Source organism: Tripterygium wilfordii, chromosome 16 (genome assembly GCF_013401445.1).
Source record: "Tripterygium wilfordii isolate XIE 37 chromosome 16, ASM1340144v1, whole genome shotgun sequence".
NCBI lineage: Eukaryota > Viridiplantae > Streptophyta > Magnoliopsida > Celastrales > Celastraceae > Tripterygium > Tripterygium wilfordii.
In genome coordinates this window covers 237655-262500 of record NC_052247.1, presented here as the reverse complement: position 1 = coordinate 262500, position 24846 = coordinate 237655, and the positions used below count along the sequence as shown (strand labels likewise).

The window sequence follows — 24846 nt, the reverse complement described above, 5'->3', positions numbered from 1 at the left end:
AAATAAGTCATTGATGACTCAATATTTGTTGATGGTTCAAAAGTTGCAGGAAGCACAGACGTGGATCGGGCAGCTTCAATCTGAAATTAAAGGATTCAAAGAAACTAGTGGGGCTCAACAACAACAACATGCTGTTATTTATTGGAATCAGGTTAGCTAGTACTAAGATTAGTTAACTCCCTCAATGAATAATTGACTGTGTTTTTATTAATTATATGACCTTCTTTGATAGTATACATGACTATAGTGTCGTCAAGGGTCAAAAATCGTAAGTGCCGTTTGATCTTTTCTTCAGTAAATTGGTCAGTCAGTCTTGTTCTGTAGTAAATCGATGATGTTATTTTTAGTAAATAAACTAGTCACATAATATAAGATCTATTTAATGAATGGAAGATCTCTAGTTAGTAACTGAAAATATAAATCTACTTATAGAACAAATTGTGTGCCTTTTGAACCGTAAAGGCACACGAGCAAACCCGAATATTTGCACCTTAAAAACACATTAGAGTGGGGTGTACTTAATAAAAAATGGAATGTAAATAATGTTCATCTATATGATATATGTATGTACATTTTGCAAGACATAAATCTCCATATATGAATGTATGAATGCATCTTTGATGGCCGAAAGAGACACAATGATGAATGATTTGCAGGCAGCAGTCACTAACATTAAGGAACTTCAATCCCAAAATTATATCTTGAACCCAACTACTACAGAACGACAACAGTTTGCGGATTTGTATTCGAATGGGCTGGTAAGTGTAACCCTATTTCCTCAATGAATTTGTTGTTTATGTATGTTTTGCTAGATTAATCAAAGCACGTCATGATCAAATTATTATTTATTTATATATTTTTTTAGAACCATATTCAAGAATTGCCTATGGAACAAGTGCAATTCGGGCAAGAGGAGAATGAATGTATGAATGCATCTTTGATGGCGGAAAGAGACACAGCAATAAATGATTTGCAGGCAACAGTCACCAACATTGAGGAATTTCAATCCCAAAAACATATCTTGAACCCAACCATTACAGGACAACAACAGTTCGCGGATTTGTATTCGAATGGGCTAGTAAGTGTAACCCTATTTCCTCAATAAATTTGTTGTTTATTATGTTATGCTAGATTAATCAAACGACATCATGATCAAATTATTAATTTACTTATTTATATATATATATATATATATTTAGAACCATGGTCAAGAATTTCCAATGGAACAAGTGCAATTAGGGCAAGATGAGAATGGAAGACTTGGACGTCCTATTGCGACATCAGTACCAGAAATACAGTCTACGCAAAGTGAAATGTCACAGCTAGTACTTGAGAGATGGAAAAGAGAGCTTGAAGAAGCAATGAGAAATGATCGTGCCGAGAGAAAAGGGCAAATGGATGACTTTATTGAGGAGATGCGTGCTTGCCGGGCAAGATTAATGTCTAAATGTATGAAATCAAGAAATGTTTATTTCATCTCGAGGTAAGATCTAGCAATATTATGTTAGGGTGCAGCTTGGTCCGTCTTACAAGTCTATGCAAGTGGGCCTAATGCCACCTCAGTCATGCAACTAGTTGATGTTATGTTAACTACGCCTGCTGTTTTTTGTTATATGTTAGTTAAAGTAAACTGTTGTGTTGTATTATGGTTATATTAATGGGGTTGTTATTGTTGGAAATTCATGTCTTTGACCATGAATTTAATTGAGATCCAATTAATGGATCTAAACATGAATATATAGAATTTCGTGTGGAGAATAATTACATGTATTCACTTGTTCAAAGCCATTTGGGCATGACCAATCTTGAGGAAGAATTAAAGTCTCCCATTGGAGAATTAAGTGAACCAACTCTTGTATATAAGAGTAAGGGTTGAACTAATGGTTTGGGTCCAAGGGCATCCAAGCTTTTGTGGGAGGGAAAGATACCACTTTATGTAAAAAAACCACGCGATGCCACAACCCGATTGGCAAATCCGGTTCCGTTTGCGCGCACATGTGTGGTGGACCGGCTCCATCCAGGTCTTTCCTTTTTGGACTACAGTCCAGTGGGGAGTCTTCCTTCTTTTTTGGCCCAACTCGTGGGCTTGTCTCAACCCAGTCCATAGGCTCATCTCAACAATCAGATAAGCAAATAACATATTAAAATTCATATGTTTGAGAAAACATATCAAATTTTATCTGTTTAATTAATTATCTATGTTTTGATTATTATTCTCAATAAATGTTGGAATTATCTGTGTAGATTACTTTCCAATCCTTTCTTTCTCCCAAGCACTATAAATAGAATAGAGGCCTCCATACCATTCACAAAAAACACATTCAAAGCATTTGCATTTGCATTTGCATTCATAGAGAGAGTTTGAGAGTTGCGTTGTTGTTTCCGCTAGTTGCCCAGTGTGAAGCTTCCATTCCGTGCAGAGCTGAGGCCAATCTATCCTGGGAGGCTGTCATCTATATTTTCCGAAGCAAACTGATGGGGAGGCGATGTAGTCTTAAGGACAGGGACGTAGCCAGGATTTTGACTAAGGGGGGGCACTGACAAAAATAAATTGTACTAAATAGACAAGTCCAAAAGATAATATTGAAATAACTTAAAAAAAATAGTTACATTTATAATTGTTCACGACGATTTTTCATTTTCTAGAAGCGTTGTATGATAGCTTCATTACTAATATCATTGAACACTTTTTTTTCAATGTATACAACCAAACTATCATTTAATAATTGATCTCCCATTCGATTGCGCAAACGACTCTTCACAATCTTCATAGCAGAAAATGCTCTCTCCACGGTAGCTGTGGCAACTGGTAGAATCAATGTCATTTTCAAGAGTCGATACACTAACGGATACAATTGCTTCTTTTTGTGTTGAACCATTTTCTCAGATAAATCACCAAGTCCTTTCAACTGTTCAAACTCTTTACTATGACGCATATCAAAGATATATGTATCAAGTTGATCTTCAAGAGTCATAAGCTCCACCAAAGTAAAATCACTATGATAGAAAGTTGCAAGCCGGATGAGCTTCTGCTTATCAAATGCTGAAAATGAATCATTAGGATTGAGACATGCCACACAGATAAGTAACTCTGTAGTTGTCTCAGTGAAGCGATCATTCAGCTCTCTAAACTGTCTATCTAGCACAGTGTAGAATAATTCAATACGATAATGATGTAAATTTGTTACCTCTTGTCCTCCACGTCTTGATCTTCCTCCAACTAAATATTGCTCTTCCATGATAGTAACACTGATATTATGTAAACCACAAAATGATGAAACTTTATCAATGAAAGAATCCCATTCATCATCCCTCATCAATTGTAGTCTACTTTTGAAACATTCAACTAGCCTCATCGCATTCACAATGTCTTGATCTTTTCTCTGCAATGCTTGTGACAACTCATTCGTTATTGCCAATATTGCTTTCAACAAATGTAGGTTGAATACAAAGTCAAATTGACACATATTAAACAAAAAACCTTTTGCCAAACCCTTTTGTTCTCCTTGCCCTTCATCCTGAATCAATTCAATGACAGAAATTACAGATCCAAACAATTTGATCAAGCTCACCAAAGTTTCATAATGTGATCCCCAACGTATATCAGAAGCACGTGCAAGAGTAGTTTCTTGATTTAGGCCTCGCCCACTTGGAATTTCCCCCACACTTAAAGCTTCAAACACTTTCTTTGCTTGTATCTCAAGAAGAGAATCATGACGTCTACAAGAGCCTCCAAAAACATTCAAAATACTAGCAACCAAGTTGAAAAACCATGACACATCACGATGTTTCTTTGCCACACCTACCAAAGCCAACTGAAGTTAGTGTGCAAAGCAATGAATATAGTATGCGCACTCATTCTCTCTCAAAATTAGAGTCTCCAGCCCGTTAAACTCTCCTCGCATATTGCTTGCCCCATCATAACCTTGCCCACGCAATTTGGAAATGCTCAATCCTGTTTTGCAAAATAATGCATCAATGGTCTCCTTAAGTGAGCTAGCGGTTGTGCTTGTAACATGTTCAACACCTAGGAAGCACTCCACCACATGTCCACTAATATTGACATAACGTAATGCAATAGCCATTTGTTCCTTTGTTGAAACGTTACGAGATTCATCAACAAGAAGTGAGAAACATTCATCCCCCAAATCACTAATAATGGAGTTGATGGTCTCAGTTGCAGCAGCAGTTACAAGGTCCTTTTGAATATCAGGAGATGTTAGCTTGGCATTCTCTGGTGCATTTGTTAAAACGACACTTGCAACTTCTTTATCATGAGCAGCAAGGAATTCTAAAAGTTCAAGAAAGTTTCCTCGATTTTCTGAAGTCTCAGATTCATCATTACCGCGAAAAGGGAGTCCTTGTGGAAGAAGAAAACGAATGCAATCAAGTGATGCATTCAAACGAGCTCTATAATCACTCCGAGCTTGGTTTGATTGCTTGACAAACACATTTTCAATATGTTGATCTTGCTTTAAAAGGTCATGGCACTTACTTCGAGCTTTGTTGTGAGTGCTAGTAATACCTCCAACATGTCCACGAAGCTTCCCCTTCTTCCTCCAATTTTTAAATCCCTCACTAGTAAAAACTTCACCACCCGCTTGTTCTCCAATATTATCTTTAAAAAGATAACAATATAAGCAAAATACAGCATCTTTTTCTTCACTATATTCTAGCCATTCGCCAAATTCATCATACCAAGTCGGGTTGAATCGTCTCGCTTTGCTTCCTACTTGAGTGGGTCGGAAACTTTCTATTTTCGGCTGATGAGGACCTTTTAACAAATAAGCTCTACGAACTCTCTCTCTATCATTGGGATGGTAGCTACTAATCTTCTTTCGTTTGCCCGGATCCATTTGAAGATCGTCTATCTTAGTATCAAAACAACTTGTTTTTGGAGAGTCATCTTTCTTTTGAGGTGGAGGAAGTGATGATTCTTTTGGGCTTCTTGAAGTTGGAGGTGATGAATCTTGTACCCTTTTTATTAAGAACCTCTCCATAACTATAAAAGAACATTACCAAATCACCAAAAATAATAGCACATCATCAATGAATAAATAAAACTAAATAATATATGATTCACATTATTGCTCAATATTTAGATAGAACAAAACTAACCCAAAGAAGAGGCGATTGCTTTATTTTTCCCAACTGAATCTGTGTCAAATAATTTCCGTTTCATGATGCGTAGTAAGGTAGTAGATGAATCGGTGTAGAGAGAGTGCTTCCACTTGTCTATTCCACAGGACCACAAATTCCACCGAATATCGATCAAGCGATCACCCAATTTGGCTTTTATGCATATCATATAAATTAATCAATATTCAATAAGACAAATCGACAAGATAGTAGATAGATTGTCTCTCTTTGTATTGTTTTATATAAAAACTTACTTAGAATTCTTGATTGTTTGTAGTTGTAGTCTCACAGATTTGCCGTTGTCGAGGAACCGAGTCGCAAGTGGTAGCACGTAGCACGGTTGCAGGCAGTAGTGGGGGGTCTGTGCAATTTGCAATTAATTAACTTAAAAAGAACTTCACCAAAAAAAAATCGCAACATGCTAGCCAACTGAGGTAATCATCACGCTACTGACGCTTTTTTGTTAAAGGTGTAACTTAATATATATATATATCTAGTATTTTTTTTTGAAAAATCCAGGGGGGCACGTGCCCCCCTGAGGACCCACGTGGCTCCGTCCTTGCTTAAGGAGACAGAGATTACTCTGGGCTTGACATTCCATATTCCAATCTCCTTTTTTGTTCTATTTGTTCTTCATTTGTAATGTATTTTCAGATTGATCGGTAATATAGTAAAGTTGTTCCTTTATATTGATTTCCTTTATATTGATCAGTAATATAGGATGATGACATTGACATCGAATCTGTTTCCTCCCCTGAGAGCTGCTGCTTTACGAGATTTACTGTGATGACAGTTCCCTGAGAATTGCAAGAGACGAAAGCCCAGCCCTAACATGCATTGTTCTAATCCCAAGAATCAGATAGCGTAATCGGGTACCCAAAAACCCTAGCAATCTCAATCAATGTCATTACCTGCGGGTCACGGGAAATTGGGAAGATTCGTTAGCGACTTAGGCAGATCCCAGAGAGCATTTTCTCATGGATCTACAAATCGACAAGGCTACCACATTTGGGGAGGTCTAAGATCGGACTGGTGAATTGGTTGCTATGGAGCCACGCCTCTACCAAATATGACATGGACAACAACATATCGATGGACCTTGACAAGCCTTTATTAATTTTTTTCGGTTTATTTTTACTGTGTTATTATTATTATTTTTTGAAATATATAAAAAATTCAAGTCATCAATTTCTCGGGCCATGTCAATTAAAAATACAAAATATATAAATCTTTTATGCCACATCAACGAGTTTATCGTTCGGAAAAGATAAAATAAAATAAAAAACTAATCGAGTGATTAAGTTGAAAATTTAAAATTTTCGATACGTAAATTGGATAACCGAGTTGAATTAAATCATATTTTTCAATGACCAAAAGTTTTTTTAATGCTCAATATAGTATGTGCTTCACTTGCGTTTTAGACCAAGGTTTTGAAAACCGGACAGGACCGATTGATCGAACTGGTGATCATTTAAACCGTGAAACGAAAGGTTTTCAGGTTCAAGGATCGGTCCGATTTTTAAAACCTTGCTTTAGACACATCACAAACACCTTGTAATTTCATGAACTAGTGTTGGGGAGAGATTCTTTTTTGTTTTTTTTTACTCGCCGCAATACATTCATTGGAATACTCTCTTTAATTGTTATTGTTGTCCTGACTTTGACTTTGTTGTATTAACTTTGACTATCTAACTCTGGTTGCCACATACAACTGTGGTTAACAATTGAGCTGTCAACCCTATTTTTCCACGATGTTCATTCTCAACCGCAACATTGAGATAGACCCACGGAGATAATCGGTGATCTTCAGCCTTCAGGCTATTGACGACGACGATGGAGGGGATAGTTTTATAACCATCGATGCTTTCTTAAACGTTTACGATGGTAAGGATATGTAAATATATCTTTGGATGAGTTGGATCTGTGTTTATAAGTATGTCAGATCTCGTAAAGCTACTGGTAAAACTGTATGTTCACTTGGGGTTGACTATTATGTTATGTTACCTTGGATGTGTTGATTCTGCTTTCTATCCCCAATTTGTTTTGTTCTTTCGTCTTCCAATAGGTTGTTCTGCTTTTTTCTATCCCCAATTTGTCTTCCTCTTGGGTCTTCCAATGGGCGGTACTGCTTTTTTCTCCCCAATTTGTATTCCTCTTTCGTCTTCCAAATTGCCAATGGGTGTTCTGTTTTTCTATCCCAAATACATCTTTCTTTATGGTATGCAATCTCCTGGCCAAATCATTTGATCTTCTGGTTGGTTAATTGGTTTTTATTTCTCTTTGCATTTTCTTATTATAGTGTATAATTGACATGGGAGAAACGTATGTTAACTAACTAGCTTGGCGGCTAGATCTACACACTACAAATACACATTGTTCAGCGGAGGAGTTGCAAGCTGCACCATATATATTTATAAATTATTCTTGGATCATTCGATTGAATCATTTGCACTTTCCACTTTTTTTTTTTTTTTGGATTGATGGTGTGGTTATGTAATCAATGAAGAATCATTCATATATATATATATATATATATGGTGCAGGGCATACTTTAAAAACAGCAGAGGAGTTGCAAGCTGCCAAGTGCCAAGAGAAAAGTGGAAGACCTTGAAAGTGCAAATGATTAATTGAATGATGCAAAGATACTCGATGGCTCAAAATTTGCAGAATGCAGTCACTCAGATTGGCCAGCTTAAATCTGAAACTAAAGGATTGAATGTACATATTGCAGATTGGGAAGTTGGAGGAGGTGTGAGGTATGAATTTATGAATGCATCTTTGATGGCAAATGATTTGTCAGAGAGCAGCCACTAATGCTGAGGAACTTCAGTCCCAAAATTAAATCTTGTAGGCCGCTGTCACTTACTAGCCCATTCTAATACAAATACACGAATTGTTGTGTAATAGTTGCATTCAAGATATAATTTTTGGGATTGATGTTCCTCAGTATTAATGGCTGCTCTCTGCAAATCTTTTGCCATCATTTCTCTTGATAGCATTCTTGTGGATTCATCATGCTCTCTCTGTGAAAGGTTTCTTCGAGCTTTCGCTAGCTTAGTGCTCTAGTCTGTCCTTCATCTTGAAGGCCTTCTATGCTACTGGGCTTAAGTTTTACTTTTATCTATTGGATCTTGGTCTACTCTATTGGGCTTCAACTTATGTATTCTTAGAGCCAATAGATCATGTGTAATTAATTCAAATTATATTTGTTTATTCTTATACTGTCTACATCATGTAACAAAAAAAATAAAAAATACCATTGCAAGTGCTCAAAATATATTGAGATATGTATTTTGTTGGGATCAACAAAATGTATTGGGATATGTGTTTTGTTGATGTGATCGGTTTAACAAAATATATTAGTACAATGGTATAAATTTGTTGGTTTGATTTTTATATAATAGAGATGAGACTCTTATTAATTTTAGTATAAAATGTGTGTGTGCTGTGAGACCCACCTGAGAGCAAACAGATGGACATCACATTTGTCATGTCCACATTCATGCCACAACAAAATGAGGTCAACATGTTGATATTGTTGGAAAATATAAATTTTTAATAACCAGTTAGAATATCACTTTTTAGAGCAATAAAATAATGGTAATATTTTGTTGGGGGCAGCAAAATGGGTTGGGAGTACGGTTTATGCATAGTGAAATGTCGCAGCAAGTTAAGGTTGAAGAAGCAAAGGAATGATTGTGCCGAGAAAAAAGAAAGCATGCAAATGGTTGAAGTTCATTCGAAGATGCGTACTCAGAAGGCAAGAATGTTCCTCTAGTGTTTTAATCATTTGGAATCCGATCGAGAAGATGCTTCATGTTGCGTGGCTTGAATTTATTGTAAGGAAATAACAAAAAAAAAAAGGTTCAGCTAAGTTTGAATTTATAAGAAAATAAAAAAGTCAAGCGTGACCTGAATTTCTTGCAAGAAAACAAAAATCAAAGCGGGGCGCGGGGCTTGAATATTTCGCAAATGGATTTCAAATTATTCACGCGCTATGCTGCTTGCTCTTTTTTTAACCGACAACAACTCAATAAACGTGTCTTTCGACAATCCAATAAATTTAAATTCGGATCTGGTTAGGCACTTGTAAACTCGCACAAATTAGTTGGGTTGAGACCCAACGAAAATCAGTTGAAAATAGTGGCATCAACTTTAGCCCAATCGGGTTAGGTTAACCAATTAAGTACATGCAAACCCGCTCGATAGGTAAGTGAGTTGAGGCCTAGAATAAACCATTTGAAAATAGTGACTAGTTTAGAATCAAACTTTCGATCTCGAGTGATATTCTTTACGCTCTAAATTTGGAGATATAACCAATTAAACTATCATCAAGTAGTTAAATTATGCAACTTGCTTTTAAAAACAGGAACTACTATGGATGTGACTATATGAATTACCACGATGTACACACAATAATCAAATACCAATTCCAAGTTCCAACATATATCGATTTTACAAATAAATATGGATCATCTTAGTTTATATGACTTAAGTTATCAATACTACAATAAATCGAGTCAATACTATAATAAAATAAAAGGCTTTTGAAATTCAAACATTTAGATCCCAAGTTGCAGGCACATGCAATGACTGAGAAGGTGGAAAATGTCGTGACTTTTATAGTTCTCCATCCTCACGTACGTACGTACGTGTTCAATACTATCTGCCGGAGGAGCTAGCACTCATACACCTCACTTTGGCACCTTTTGATTTGCTATTAAATCACTGCATCAACACAAGAAAAAGTTGTTATTGCTAGCCATGCAATCTTGCACAAACTTCATAATTAATTTGATTATATACATACATACATACGTACGTACGTACCGGAGAGACTGAGTGAGTTGAGCTGCTTTTGCAAAATCGTTGTTAAGTTTTGGTTTTGAAGATTTTGAAGAGTAGAATGAGACGTTGTTGGATACTGAGGCTATGCTGTGAGATGAGATTGGTCTCCATCCTTAGTTGCTCTTGTTCTGCCTTTAGCGCTTGATATTTGTTTCTGATTTGTCTTTTTCCCTCTTTGATTTTCTTTTGTTCTTCATCAATCTCTACCATTTCAGCTCTCAAACGTTCTACGCGTGCCTTCAATTTCCCCTTATTATTGATCCCCTTATTATTGATCTTCTCTTTCTGGGTACAACAATGGCAATGATGAGTGAAGTCACAATAAACTCACAAACGGCTTTGAGGCACATGCCGGTAGTCAAGTTTAAGCTTCCATGTTAGAAGTACTTGTGATGCAAGCGAAAACAACAAACAAGATTAAACCAATGTTTAATCAAGAAAGTAAACAATACAATCCATCATATTTGAGAGAAACTATGAGGTTCTCAATATATTTCTTCAAAATCAAAACATAATGACAAGAGAGCTTGCTACAACCCTAAAGTAAAGAAAAACATCAAATAACAAAAAATTTCCTAAAACAATAAAAGACTCATTTGAGGCCTTAAACAGTAAGATTTGTCAAAAATGGGGTGGGCTTGATCACTATGTCGAAACAAGTCTCTCGGTCAAATCTCACGCAATTATGACAATTTGGCATTTCAATCCCACTAATCAATTTTCTTGGTAATTAAGCACCACTAGTCATGCATTAACTTGCTTATTAAATAAATCGAGTTAGGTTTTGGATAAGATAAATGAGTATGTGAAGCAATTAATATTAAACAGTCATATTACAAAATTTCGTACCCGATTCCTCCTTTGTGTGGCATTTGAAATCCTCCTGCTCCTCCTCCGGAACAATTTGTTTGACAATATAGTATGCCCGTTAGGCCCCGCGGGCAAAGGTCTTACACGGATCCGCAATAAGAGCTTCATTTCCGGATAGACTTATTTAAGATATCTGTGTGTGGAGGTGGAATGATAGGGTAAGCTTTGTTATGCATGTATATATATATATATATATATATATAGGCAAATAAGTCTTGTATTTAATTTCTCCTTGTTATGCGAGACATTCAAGGTTGAATATGGACATTAGGACCTGACAAATTGACAATACCTTCTATTTTTTTAATGGCCGTGTGGAAGTCGCACGCCATCGTGAAGGATCGCGCGGTTGTAGACACTATGCTTTGATTGCAACGTCCACAACAAGGATGGCAACACGGATTGGGGTAAGGCTGCCAGCAGCCTGACAGCCCCTCATCTCCTATCAATAATTTTTTTAAAAAAATAATAAATGATAAATATTAATGATTTTCAATCTAATACATGCAATTTTTAATGAATAAAAAATCAAATTAATTAAAGAAAATCGGTGAGAAACTTATGTGGTTCTAAAGCTAGCATTGGATACAAAGTGTATAGCCTGTTGTTCTTTTTTTATGATCCAATAATTGAATACATAATCAATGGTCAAAATCTTACATACTTTCTATTTATTATTTATAGAAATTTTTAAAAAAATAATTTATACCTAAAAATTGAGGAAGTGGAGAGGTTGTTATTATTTTACAATAGCAGCCTATCACAATCCATTATTTTTTAATCAGAATTCACTCAAGAAACAACTCATCCAAGGACATCCTCTTACATGGTGAATTATAAAGCAATGAGGAAGCTCATGAATTGTGACATCGGCTCAAGTGGACGGGATCACAAATTGTTAGTGTCAAGTTCGGAAGTACTGGATTAGTTACCTAGTGGCGATGGTCTCTTGTCTCACATTGTCTAGAGGAAGATGTGATGTAAAGAATATAATGTACCTAACTTCCAAACTAGTAATAAGCACATTTTCTAGACTCAAACTAGTATGTACTAGCGTTGAGCCTAGGAAGACAAAACCTTGTGGATCAGTATAAATTGATCCAAAACGGAGAAAGTTTTGCTAATGCAAAAGGACGAGTTGTCGAATCAACATATGTTCTAGGTTAGTTTTGAGTTTCAACAGTCACCCTTTATTATTACTGAGGTAACCTCGCAGGAATATGTATACAGAGTTGTCACATCAACACATATCTATCTAAATTCAAATGCAATTCATCTATCATTCCAGCTCGGCTTCCTCTCAATTTCTTACCTACCATGTATGATTGATCAATTTGACGTGTGTGTGAGTGTTTGTGTATACCCGTTACAGATTGATAGATCTCAAATTATCAATTTGGTAATCTACCTTGCTGTCTCAATTAATATAAAAATGGACTTTTGGTGGGCTTGACAGGAATGAATCAATTAAATAAACTACTTGACCAGAACTTCAAACAGAGTACTTTGATCTAATTTTGCTAACTAAACCAAATGACAGAAGTAAGGGATATGCATGTTGAAAGAATGCATAAAATGTACGGCTTTCATCCTAAGACTCTTTTCTTTATTAGTTGCTTTCTCTATATTTGAGAAAAAGCTAAGTAACTAGATCTGAAATTGAAGGATGAACGATTACTTCGGCTCTAAGAGTACTCACCAAAAGACGAGCCGCAGCTTTACCAATATGCAATAGAAGACTAAACTCTTTTCAATTTCTTCGTGAAAGAGAAACGAGAAATTCTTTGTGGAACCCTCTCCTGGATCTGTCAAGACTTATAATCTCATATCATGTTGACATAACCTAATCGAATGATATATAAGCAGATTCTAATCACCTATCACACAACAAAGGCATTTTTTTAGCCTAAGTTGTACGGAGACGGCTTAGAAGAACAAATTTGTGCATCATGTGGCCCAAAATGAAAAAATATTTATTGATGTGTTTGAGGTTGAATTTCTAACAAGGTATCTGAGTTATGACTTATTTCATTTGGACATGACTTTTACCTGTGTCCCCATTTGTTGGGCCTCACATAACCAACAATTACAGGGAAATGTCATGACTTATAATCTCATATCCGATTAACATAACTCAATCAAGTGGTATATCCGTATATAGATAAAGTCCAAGCAACTCTCACACGATAAAAACCTTTTTTGGGCCTAAGTATTATGGAGATCTTCTAGGAGAACAAATCCATAAAGGGCTCGTGGTCCAGAGTAGATAATATTTGTTGATATGTTTAGATTTGGATTTCTAACACAATCTACCAATATTTCAAAGTAAATTTAGAAAGTTTCAGAAATCCAAACCCCTATACATACCAAACCTCCTTAGTCCACCTACTACATGCCGAAGCCTAATTCACTGGGCCAAAGACCAACTCACTTGGGTTAGGAAAATGCCTTGTTGGTTACTAAGGAAGGGGTTTGCCCATATATACCCATCGGTTGGAACATTCACAACTGATGTGGGTTATGTGGTTTAACATAAAGAAAAGAAAGAGAGATAGATTCATATACAGAGTAGTCTTTAACAAAAAGGTTGAAGAAGTCGTTATCCTCTCCCAAAGAAAGAGCCTCCAAGTTTCGTTGTTGTCAATACATGAGTGTATGAGAAAATTAATGGGAATCCAAGTCTATGATCATGTAAAAATTGTTGCGTGGATTGTAATCATGTAAGAATCGTTGCTTTTTGTATTTCTCTCAACAAAATTGTAACTGCACTTGGTAGGCACAAGTTGTACCGTAAACTTAACTTTATTTAATGGTCGAAAGTGTTCATTAATGAAAATGAATGATAAATACAAAAAAGAAGAATAATATCAACGATTACATGAATCCATGCAACTTTCCCACATTACATAGCTAGATACACACAACACATTATCAGCTTAATTAACTTCCAACATAGTTCTAGCTTGACCTCCAGAATTTATTGACTCGATAGATCATTTTCAACCAATCCACCATGCATGCATGAACCCTTTTAAGAGAAACGATCATCGAAGAGGAACTGAGTTAGCTTCTGCGCTTTATCGACGTCACCACGTTTTCTTGCATGCATGATTTGAAGCATAATATTGAGTTTATGGTTGAAGATGGTGCTTTGCATGCACATTAGCTGAGTTTCTCTCCTAAGTTGTGCACAATTACTTCTGATTGTTTCAATCTTCTTTTTCACTTCCCTTTGCCCTTCTCTTATGCATCTTTGTTCCTCCCCGATCTCCGCCACATCCTTCTTCAACCTTTCTATTCTCGCTTCCACGCTATGATCAATCTAAAAAAAAAAAATTTAAAAAATTAGAACCATAACCAAAATGTTAATGTTCAGCAATATTAGTATAATTAATCGCAAGATGTATGTATGCATGTATATACCTGCAGAAGTCTCCTTCGCGTGGAACCAGAAGACCTTCTTGCAGTCTTTTTCCAGTATAATCTCTTACTAATTAGGGCCATTTCACAACCAAAAAACAACAATTGGAACTTGTGTAAATATTGTAGAATGCTAGCTAGTTGTAACCTTAAAAGCTTGCAATTGGCAAAGCTGTTTGCGATCAAACTGGAGAATATATATAGAGTGATGAAACTTGGAGATCAAATAATGAATATTAGTATTATATTCATTGTGAACTTGCCTTTGGTGTTTCCATTCAATTGTCATGGAAATGTCAAGACATTGAATTGAAGTGGTAAAAAACATTGTTCGATCGGAATTCATTCCCTCTTAATTTATCACTCGTGCGATCCTCTATTACATAGTACGATTGTCGTGCGTTCTTTTATTCGTCTTCTTTTTTCCGACCAAGAGGTTTTTCTCAAGTCAATTGAATTGTATATATATATATACAACAAGGAAAAAAACTTCTGGAAAATAAAAAATAAAAAAAGAAAGAGAAATATTTGACTAAGTCAATTAATATTTCCTCAAAAAAAAAAAAAAGTCAATTAATATTTGACACGTAATCACCCACGAATGAATAATTAATACACTATAAGAAAAGATAGGATAGGATAGGATTGCGGTGTTGTGAATAATTTAAGTAGACAATACACGTTTGACAACTACATTAATTTTTTAAACAAAACGAGATACGTACCTCTTCAGCAAAACAATTTGCTCCGCTCTCAAAAGCCAATCGAATGGGTTCCATGAAGCCATTTCCCACGTACGAAGAGATGACCCTTTTGAATTTGGGAAACGGATTCATCTTCGGTGTCGGTGGCCAAGGCCAATTCCCTCGTTAACATATATTGTAAGTGTGGACATATAGATGATGTACATAGCGTGTTTGATAGAATTACTGAAAGAGATCAGGATTCCTGGAACTCAATGATTGCTGACATTTGTCGGTTTGAGAAGTGGGAATCGGCCATAGAAGCATTTCAGCTGACGAAAATGTGGAGCCCAGTTCATTTACTTTGATATGTCTCGCACTTGCTTGTTCAAATTTGCATGAAGAAACATGAAACCTTTTGAAAGGTTTAGTGGTGTTTAAACTTTAGAGTTTAGGGCAAGATTAGTATATCAAGATTCATTCAGACCTCATCTTCTCTTACCCAAATGGCCAAACTCCTCCCTCCAAAGTAGGTTAGAACTTAATGGGCCTGATGAATCGATTACTATTAATCTATTATGGTGTGCTGAATTGCTGATAGCAGCCTGATACCTCCAAGGCTCCAACTTCATATGCGCCCAATTTGATTGGGCCTAACTGGTTATGTATTGTCCACACAAAGTGGGCTAGAACTTAATGGGCCTAACATATATACACATCATATAGAGTCCAGAATTGGCAAAGCTCGGCTTTGAATTTGGAATTGGGAGCTGTAAAAAATATATTATCCATTGAAGGAATGCTCAGCCGTTTTCATGATTGAGGAGACAAATGCCCATCCTCAAGGCCATCCACCATCTAAATATCTAATTCTTGTAAATGGACCTTCCACTAATAGCATTAGCAGCTCATACAAATTCAACTGCTTGAGCGTCATTCTCTGCAACTTAGAGCAACATCTTTCCAACATGGAAACTACTACAAGTGTTTACTTCATAGCAACTTGTGTGCTATTGTCAATATCTACTTCTTGTCTGCAGGTTGATGGGGGCAAAGACATTGAGAGAGAAGCACTTCTTGCTTTTAAAGAAGGCCTCACTGATCCTTCTGGCAGGCTTTCCTTCTGGGTTGGTGCTGATTGCTGCAACTGGAGAGGTATTGGGTGTGATAACCAAACTGGCCAAGTCAACAAACTCGACCTCAGAAATCCATTTCAATTCATCAATGGAGGTGTGGCTGATCCTGATGCCTATAAAAGATCTTGTTTGGGCGGTAAGATTGACGCTTCTTTGCTTCGCCTGCGGGATTTAAATCATTTGGATTTGAGCTTGAATGACTTCGAAGGTACACAAATTCCCGAGTTTCTTGGCAAGCTAAGAAATCTGAGGTATCTCAATATTTCTTTTGCATCCTTTGGTGGAGAAGTTCCATCTCATCTTGGAAACTTGTCGAGTCTGCAGGAGCTTGATCTCTATGCAGACTCTTATGGCAGCGCAGGCACTTGGGAATTACATGCAGAGAATCTGCAGTGGCTCACAGGTCTTTCATCCTTGAAAGTCCTCAACTTGGGATTTGTGAAACTCAATGATATTGGTGCAGATTGGCTGCAAGCAGTCAATATGCTTCCTTCCTTGGAGGAGTTGAACTTACATTGGTGTGAACTTCAGGGGGGGCTTCCACTCTCACTATCAGTCATCAACTTCACTTCCCTTTCAGTACTTGATTTGTCTGAAAACTCTTTCAACTCTCTAATGCCTCAATGGTTTTTCAATCTGACTAGCCTTACAGAACTTCACCTCAGATGGAACTTCTTTAATGGTCCTATTCCTGCTGACTTTGCAAAGCTGGAGTCTCTAGAGGTCGTTGATTTAGCTGACAATTTGTATCTGGAGGGTCAAATTCCGGGACTATTTGGTCATCTAAGGAAGCTAAAGGTTTTAGATCTATCGGGAAACAATTTTGGTGGTGAGACGGATGAGTTTTTTGGTGGTTTTTCAGGTAGCCTAAACAATAGCTTAGTCTCACTGGACCTGAGTTCAAATTCCCTGGGAGGGATATTACCTGACTCAATAGGTGTGCTTAAGAATTTGCAGCATCTTCTCCTTTCTAGCAACTCTTTTTGGGGTTCCCTTCCGGAATCCATCCGGGGCCTGTCATCTTTGGAAAAATTGGACCTCTCTTTCAATAAGATGGATGGGACTATTCCGGAAAGTTTCGGAGAGCTAGTGGAGTTAGATGAGGCAAACCTCATTGCAAATTCCTGGGAAGGAGTTGTGCAAGAATCACACTTGATGAACCTACGAAGATTAGAGACCTTTCTTCTTACAACAGACTCAAAGAGGCCTCTGGTTTTCAATGTGTCCAGTAAATGGGTTCCTCCTTTCAGGCTTAAATCTATCAAACTTGAAAACTGCCTGGTAGGTCCTGTCTTTCCCATGTGGCTTCAAATCCAAACTGGACTAACCTCTGTTACTCTGAGAAACGTTGGCATATCAGACACAATACCAGCTCAATGGTTCTCAAAATTGTCTCCTCAAATCACCTATTTGGTTCTATCAAACAACCAAATCAAAGGCATGCTTCCACACCAATTGCAATCTCCGAATCTGAACTTCATTGATTTAAGCTCTAATCAGTTTGAGGGTCCTCTTCCACTTTGGTCCACTAATGCAACCCGAATTTCTCTTCAAGAAAATCTATTTTCAGGACCAATCCCACAGAATATTGAAGAGCTAATGCCAAGACTAGAATATCTATGTCTTTCGTCGAACCATCTCAATGGTACAATCCCATCATCCATGTGTAATATGACCAGCTTGCAAGTTCTTTCCCTCCGCAGCAATCACTTTTCCGGAGACCTTCCCAACTGTTGGTACCAACAGCAAATGTTGTGGGGTATTGATTTATCAAAGAACAGTTTAACTGGCAAAATCCCAAGTTCATTTGCATTGCTAGCTTCCCTCAGTGTGCTGATGCTGGCTGACAATAATCTTGAAGGGGAAATCACTCCTTTGCAAAACCGCTCAGGATTGACGAGTATCGATCTGCGAGGGAACAAATTCTCAGGTAGTCTGCCATTGTGGATAGGAGAAAAACAGTCCTTGTTTATGCTACGTCTTCAGTCCAACTTGTTCAGTGGACCTATCCCAGATGAGTTATGTAATCCTCCCAATCTTCACATCATAGACTTTTCTCACAACAAACTGTCCGGAGGCATTCCCAAGTGCACTGGCAACATACATGCCTTGGTCTATGGTAATAACAGTGAGACATTTGAACGGCTAGTAAGGGTCGTATTGCAGGGAAGAATTGATGAGTACAGCAGCATTGTTGAAAATTCTAATAGCATTGACCTTTCAGGCAATAATCTAACGGGAGGGATTCCTAGTGAAATAACAAGCCTTTCAGGATTGCGGATCTTAAATTTATCGAATAATTATATCAGTGGGAGGATTCTTGAGAACATTGGAGACTTACAGAAGCTGGAAAAGCTGGACCTTTCAAGAAACCACCTTTCTGGTTCAATTCCCCCGAGCTTGGCTTCTTTGAATTCCTTAATGCGGTTGAACTTATCTTACAACAACTTGGAAGGAAGAATTCCCACTGACCTTCATAAATTCAACGATCCATCCATTTATGAGGGTAATCCATCACTATGCGGGGAACCTCTTCCAAACAAGTGTCCATGAAGCGAGATATCTACCAAAGATAAGGCCATAAGGGTAAGGTTTTAGTTTATGCATCAGGGTGTATTTGTACATAATATTTATGCAAGTAATCAGAAGGGGAAGGAAAAGCATATTATCATGACATGTCCAGCTGCTTCAGTCTTTTGTCATGGCGGAATCGGTTCTTCTGTCTGGTTTGAGGTCACTTGACCTAGGTGAAATTGGGAATCTGATTTCGGTGCGAAGGTTAAACCAGGGTTAAGCAATTAACTTCAGTTTATTCACCTGGGTCTTGTCTCACCGCCTGAAGTGCACCGTTTCACTTGGGATTAATACGCACAGTTTTTATTCAAACTGAATATATATTTTGAAAATAAATAAATAAGTTTGCTGGCAATTGTGTGCGGTCATTAAACTTATCTAGTGGCCAATGCACGCCCGAATAGTAATGACAGTAGATTTTCATTTAAACAAAAAAAAAAAAAATCAAAAGCTAATTTATATGTTCAACAATTTAGTTTTTAGACAAACTACTATTTATGTAATTTTTTTTTCTCAATTGTATAATAGCTTTGGGAATCAGATTTCTAGAGTTCAAAGACCAACAATGTATCGGAAAAGTTCCTAAAAATTAAGTCAGGACACAAGTGTTTAATCCAATTCCAATTCCAAATCCAAATCCATATGTAAGCGTTGTCTCTTCATACATATATAGTAATATGATCACCCAACTCAAAAGGTGATCATATTACTAAATATGATCACCTTTTGAGTTGGGTGATCTTACTTTTATGTTCTTGAAAATATATATGACTAAACTTGTTATACATTGCTAGCTCAAAAATGTTTAATTCTCTTGTTTACAGCTCAAAATTTAACCCTTTATTCAAGTCAGCTTTTCCTAATAAATCTCAAATGCCAAGAATGAGAAAATATATACATATTATTGTATCTCTTGAAACTGATTAAATTGATCTTTATATTTTTCTGTCCTTACAGAGTGGCTAAAGAGGGAAAAAAATTGGCCGTGCTTCAAGGGCTATGTTTATCAACGGATTGCTCCAACTTTTTTCTATTGGATTGTGAGAAGTTAATTAATTACATCTTTTATGAACTATTTATAGTTAGCTTTACATTTTATCAAAACCCAGGGTCGAACAAATTAAGTTGCTATTGTGTTTGTATTTTGTGAGAGTTGACACAAGAATATTTTATTTGTTTTGGGATATATTTTAGCTATGTCATTTGAATTGTTGGCTTGTTATTATGTGTAGGCTAGACGCATGATTAGTACACTATACTTGACCTTTGTTTTGGTAGATTTTATATTTACTACGTAACTAGAGTGGAAGGTATAAATAGATATAACTAAGATGAAGCCTCTCCAATCTCCATAACTAGACGGGGGGGCCAGGGAGATAAATTATTATAACTTACATAGGACTCGAACCATGAGTATCACCAGGGATGAGTATATGCCTAAACCATGGCATCTTTGGTTGAGGGATTGTTGGCATATACATATAACTAGAGTGGAAGGTATAAAGAATACAACTCTTTTTTATACCACATCATGCAATGTAAGAATGAGACCAGGAATCCTTGCTGTTTAAATGTCAGTGCAGAGTGCAGTTGATCTAAAACAAGCCTGCTTTCTGATGTCCTTTTATCTATAGCCGCATCAACCGAGCTCATCTGAAACATTCAACAACAGTAGCGATGATCAGATGGGAACCATAACTACCAATCACTTGGACATACCATATATTTTAAAGCTTCATCCTACAATGGCGATACCAAACTTTGCAAAAGAAGCTGACCTGGGCCAAAAGTCTGAGTACACTGTTCGACTGTCAAAATAAATTGCAAGGATGCTACAAATAGCAAAAATTCTGTTGGGTATCATCTTGTTCCACTCATACCCCCCTAGCTTTCAGTTTAAGCACAGGGAGAGCTCGAACTACAAAAATTAAAGTTGTGTTTGATATCACTTCTAAAAATTTTGAAAACAAAAATAAAAAACGAAAACATAAAACATAAAATTGAAACTTGTTTGGTTGAACACTTAAAACTGAAAGCATAAAATTAAAAAAAAAAAAAGTGTTTATTCTTTTATTTTCATAATAATGGAATATATTCACACCACTATTTTTTTCATAACTACATCCTTTGTCGTGTCTATTACAACGTAATTCACCATTGAAAACATCAACAGAAAGAAAAAAAGATAAGAAATAAGAATGTGAATTGATCACTGGTGTTTGGACTGGAGGCATAAGAATGTGAATTGACCACTGCCTCACCTACAGCAAATATTGTCAAATTAGACAGCAGTGACAACAACCATCCATAAAATGTTCACACACCACAAAAAATGAAAATAATGAATTATTAACCAACTAATGGATTTTCAACCACCCCTAGGCAAAAAATGATTGTAACTGCAAAGGTTACCCCCATTTAAGGCAAATTCCCCCTTCCCTGCAGGATTCCCCAAAAACCCAAAAAACAAAACAGAAAAAAAAACAACTTAAGCATGCCAAAACTTAGACATGGATAGCCCTTGCGATTAGTCTCATATGTGCATACTAAAGTTGAATGCCCCCACCCCCCAGGCAAAGCCTGAAATTTCTCAAAAACACAAGGGGAAAGAATCACTACAGCAAGGGAGAACTAACACGTAGTTTCCAGCCAATAGATGGATAGACAGAGAGGTAGAGAAAAGTTTAGTTTGCTTTACGACATAGACTGAACACATGGACAGTGATTTACAAAACAAAGAATTGTACAAATAGAAACACATCTTAGTCTATATTTATGCAAACAAAGGGACAACCACAATGTTTCCAGCCAACAGATGGATAGACAGAGAGGTAGAGAGAAGTTTAGTTTGCTTTATGACATAGACTGAACACATGGAGAGTGATTTACAAAACAAAGAATTGTACAAATAGAAACACCTCTTAGTCTATATTTATGCAAACAAAGGACTAAGAGCATGTGCTATACATAAATCACCTCAATGACAGAAATGAAACATAGACAACCATATATCCCTCATACACATGCGTCAACCAAGCATCAAGAGAACCTTGAAATGTCTTGGTTTCCATAAGCATACTCAAGCAAATGAAAAGGACCTAGTAACTCAAATTCTTTAACCATATTTCAGTAAGGGTGAGGTTAACTCTCTCATAACTTCAAATTCCAATGTGATTTCAAAATCTAAAAAGGTTAGAATCCTAGTGAGATACAGTCTGTACCATGAATGTGAAACGAAATTTTGACTGACATGAAACATATGAATCATTTATAGAAAAAATTCCAAAGAACGCTTCACATGATGTCATGATGGTAATGAAACAGAATAATGATGGTGATCAAAAATAGAAACAGTGTCATTCTTCCAATTGAGTAAACATGAGAGCAGAAAGGAAATGGAAGAAACAACCCAGAGTTCCTATTCCCGGACACCTAACAGCCGCACTGTGAAAAAGAACATAATTTGACAGAAAACTTACGCTGGCGATATCGCCCTTACATTTGGTGCACGGGGATATGCAACACCTAATTGTCCAGGAACTAAAGCCCCAACAAGCTGAGTTGTTGGAACCTCCATTTTGGCTGCTTTTGCTGGACCTTCTTCTTATGCAAAGATATACCAATGATGGGGAAATAAATGACTACCTTAAACACTTTATTTACCTTGCTATATAAGGTTATAGATTCACCATCATCCGTACTCTGAGAAGAAATTCAGAATCAACACAGATGCAATGAAATCAACAGAAATCACAGAAGCATTAACCTTTCTCTTAACTGTTTCCAGTAAAATTGGATGATTATATGGCAGCAATGAAATAACCTTTCAACCTCCAAGTATTGCACAGATAGTAAAGTACCCCAACATTGACACGAAGTTGTGTGGGGGATCACTTGAATGTGTTTGTACACAGAACATATCAAGCAAGCCAGATCTCGGGACGGCTCTTCCCATTAATATTCCAAGGCCTTTTCTTTTTTTTTAAATTCAGTTCAAAATAAACTCGTAGACCATGCTCCACCACGCATGCACACATACCAAAAAGTAACAGGGATGAACCCCGCATTTGCAAAGTTCCGGTTATCTCCAGCAGCATTGTATGAGAAACCAAACTAGGAGCTTAAAAGAAACCCATGGAAAGTATGAGAACAACTGAAACAAAACTTGAGCTACATCTGAGCCCTTTCATACATTCTTTAGAAACCACTTCTTTGGAACAAGACAAAATGTCCCGCAACCTGCCTTTATTGTGATTAAGGTAAGGTAAAATGGCCAAGCAAGATCGGAAACAAACACACAGCCAGGTATTATTAAATTCAAGTCCACCAACTACTTACACGTAAATTAAGGAAGAAACCAATTCAGAAATTCAATAAACAAAAGCTTGATTACACGCGTAGAGGAAGGAGATTTTGAACCCAAATGGAGTGGAAATCAAAGTTAGCAACTCAAATCCAAAAGGGTAGGATGGGAACTCGATAATTCAGGAAAATTTGGCCAGTGAGATTGCATACAAGGAAGAGTGACAAATTGGGGATCGAGGAGCAGAACAGATCATTGGAAGAGGAAAGAGGAAGAAAATTGGGGATAGAGAAGCAGAACAACCCATTGGAAGACGAAAGAGGAAGACAAATTGGGGATAGAAAAGCAGGACAACCCATACAGATCCAATTCATCATAAAATTGGGAATAGAAAAGCAGAACAACCCATACAGATCCAACTCGTCAGATATATATATATATATATATATATATATATATATATTACAATTCGTTACATAACCTTACCATCGGGAAAGGGGAAGCAAGCACCGATGGAGTCCTCCGAAAAAACCCTGGGCCTGCAAGAAAAAATAAATAAATAATGAAATTTGTCCAAGAAACCGAATCTCCCATTCTTCTCTTGCCCTAAACCAAATCTCTCATTTTTCCAATTCTTCTAAGAGAGCGGAATTGATTTAGCCCTAATTACTTGCTAAGGACGAGGAGAACGGAATTGAATTAGGACAAGAGGAGAACGGAAGGTTTGGTCTCGTGGGAGATGTACATCCCTAGTTGAGGTCGAATAGATCTCCTAGTTGAGGTCGAAGAGAAGAAATGTCACAGGTATATGCAAGGAAGAAGAAAGGTAAGATTCTTAGGTGTCCATCAGGTTTTTGAACCCAGACCAACCGATGACCCAGCCCAACCCTGGAATTATAAGGGCCAGGTGAAACCCGACCCGGAGACTATTGTCGGATCCCGAGTCAACACTTTCAACCCCATTTCGAGTTATCGAATGATCTGATAACTCGATTAAAAAACACATTAAAATTAAACATATGAATAACAGTGGACTTCTTTGTGATTTTATAGCTTTTTTCCCTTATGCTTTTCTATGTTTTCACGATGTGGGACATGCAGCCTTAGCAAATACATCAATCTTAAAGCCTCTATTTGCCACCTCTCTATTTTTTGTTAAAACACATAACAAGATAGTTGTAAACTGCTGCAAAGAAAAGGAGAGAGATGGACTTGACAGAGATAGGGAAATTGAGGAACTACAAAAGAAAAAATGATGTCCACTTTGACGGACCAAGGTAATCGGCTAATGGCAAGCAACATTCACTATGATGAATAAAGCTGCTCTTTCTTGTTTTTGTACTAATCTTTCAAGGGTTCAATTGCAATGTACCATATCTATAATGAATTGAAGATTATGGGCACAAGAGCGCTTCAAAACCAATTACCTCTTACTCCAATTGCAAGACTATTACGACTCACCAGTCACCACAATCACCCAATTCTTCAGCAATTTGAGAGATCGATGACAACCATACTTAGATTTGAGAAGATAAAGTGAGATTCCAAGTATTCGAGCCGCCTCCACAAAAATTACTCAGATTGAAGAGGAAGAATCCGATGGAATCTCTGTGTACGAAACATCTTATTTATATTATGCAACTCTTACCGAGTAACCCGGAACCCGATTTGAGAAACCCGAGACCCGATAACTCAATGACCTCTTAATAGAGTTATTGGGCGAGTCACTCCCCTATCAAAAAACACAGGTCGGGTCAAACTCGATCCGATAACTCGGAACCCGGCCCCATGACACTCCTAATTCTTACGTACCCCATATGATTGCTAATTTGACGTGTCTCAATTAATTATAAAAATTAGTAACTTTTTGTGG

General features: G+C 36.9%; 3 protein-coding genes, 3 long non-coding RNA genes and 1 pseudogene across 9 annotated transcripts in view; 3 read left to right on the top strand and 4 right to left on the bottom strand.

Moving 5' to 3' along the window:
* Nucleotides 1–1658, top strand: part of LOC119980277 — a 2857-nt gene extending 1199 nt beyond the window's left edge. For all 3 annotated transcript variants that reach the window (XM_038822913.1, XM_038822914.1, XM_038822915.1), the window contains 4 exons: nucleotides 1–151; nucleotides 657–758; nucleotides 866–1078; nucleotides 1200–1658. The exon at nucleotides 1–151 is cut by the window's left edge and continues 68 nt beyond it. In XM_038822913.1, coding sequence (XP_038678841.1) covers nucleotides 1–151; nucleotides 657–758; nucleotides 866–1078; nucleotides 1200–1487 — 754 coding nt within the window. In that variant the 3' untranslated portion in view covers nucleotides 1488–1658. The remainder of the gene's footprint in view (nucleotides 152–656; nucleotides 759–865; nucleotides 1079–1199) is intronic.
* A 954-nt stretch (nucleotides 1659–2612) lies between these two features.
* Nucleotides 2613–5239, bottom strand: LOC119981214 (annotated as a pseudogene).
* Nucleotides 5240–6879: 1640 nt separating this feature from the next.
* Nucleotides 6880–8526, top strand: LOC119980446. The gene is made up of 2 exons (XR_005463879.1): nucleotides 6880–7023; nucleotides 7683–8526. It is a non-coding gene; the product is annotated as an uncharacterized LOC119980446 (long non-coding RNA).
* Nucleotides 8527–9496: 970 nt separating this feature from the next.
* On the bottom strand, nucleotides 9497–11032 carry LOC119981220. The gene is made up of 3 exons (XR_005464079.1): nucleotides 10837–11032; nucleotides 9970–10272; nucleotides 9497–9867 (listed from the first exon to the last, which is right to left on the bottom strand). It is a non-coding gene; the product is annotated as an uncharacterized LOC119981220 (long non-coding RNA).
* Nucleotides 11033–13652: 2620 nt separating this feature from the next.
* LOC119981444 lies at nucleotides 13653–15510 on the bottom strand. 2 transcript variants are annotated; one of them, XM_038824564.1, is made up of 2 exons: nucleotides 15003–15510; nucleotides 13653–14179 (listed from the first exon to the last, which is right to left on the bottom strand). In XM_038824564.1, the coding sequence occupies exons 1-2, from the start codon at nucleotides 15111–15113 to the stop codon at nucleotides 13889–13891; spliced, it is 402 nt and encodes a 133-aa protein (XP_038680492.1). In that variant the 5' UTR covers nucleotides 15114–15510; the 3' UTR covers nucleotides 13653–13888. The 2 variants fall into 2 exon arrangements, with proteins under 2 accessions (XP_038680492.1, XP_038680493.1); XM_038824565.1 differs by lacking the exon at nucleotides 15003–15510 and adding an exon at nucleotides 14281–14731.
* Nucleotides 15511–15709: 199 nt separating this feature from the next.
* Nucleotides 15710–19836, top strand: LOC119980867 (receptor-like protein EIX1). The gene is made up of 2 exons (XM_038823686.1): nucleotides 15710–18682; nucleotides 19628–19836. Exon 1 carries the CDS (start codon nucleotides 15776–15778, stop codon nucleotides 18647–18649), a length of 2874 nt encoding a protein of 957 aa, XP_038679614.1. The 5' UTR covers nucleotides 15710–15775; the 3' UTR covers nucleotides 18650–18682; nucleotides 19628–19836.
* Nucleotides 19837–19997: 161 nt separating this feature from the next.
* On the bottom strand, nucleotides 19998–23969 carry LOC119980876. Its single transcript, XR_005463951.1, has 2 exons — nucleotides 23460–23969; nucleotides 19998–20931 (listed from the first exon to the last, which is right to left on the bottom strand). It is a non-coding gene; the product is annotated as an uncharacterized LOC119980876 (long non-coding RNA).
* Nucleotides 23970–24846: the final 877 nt, after the last annotated feature.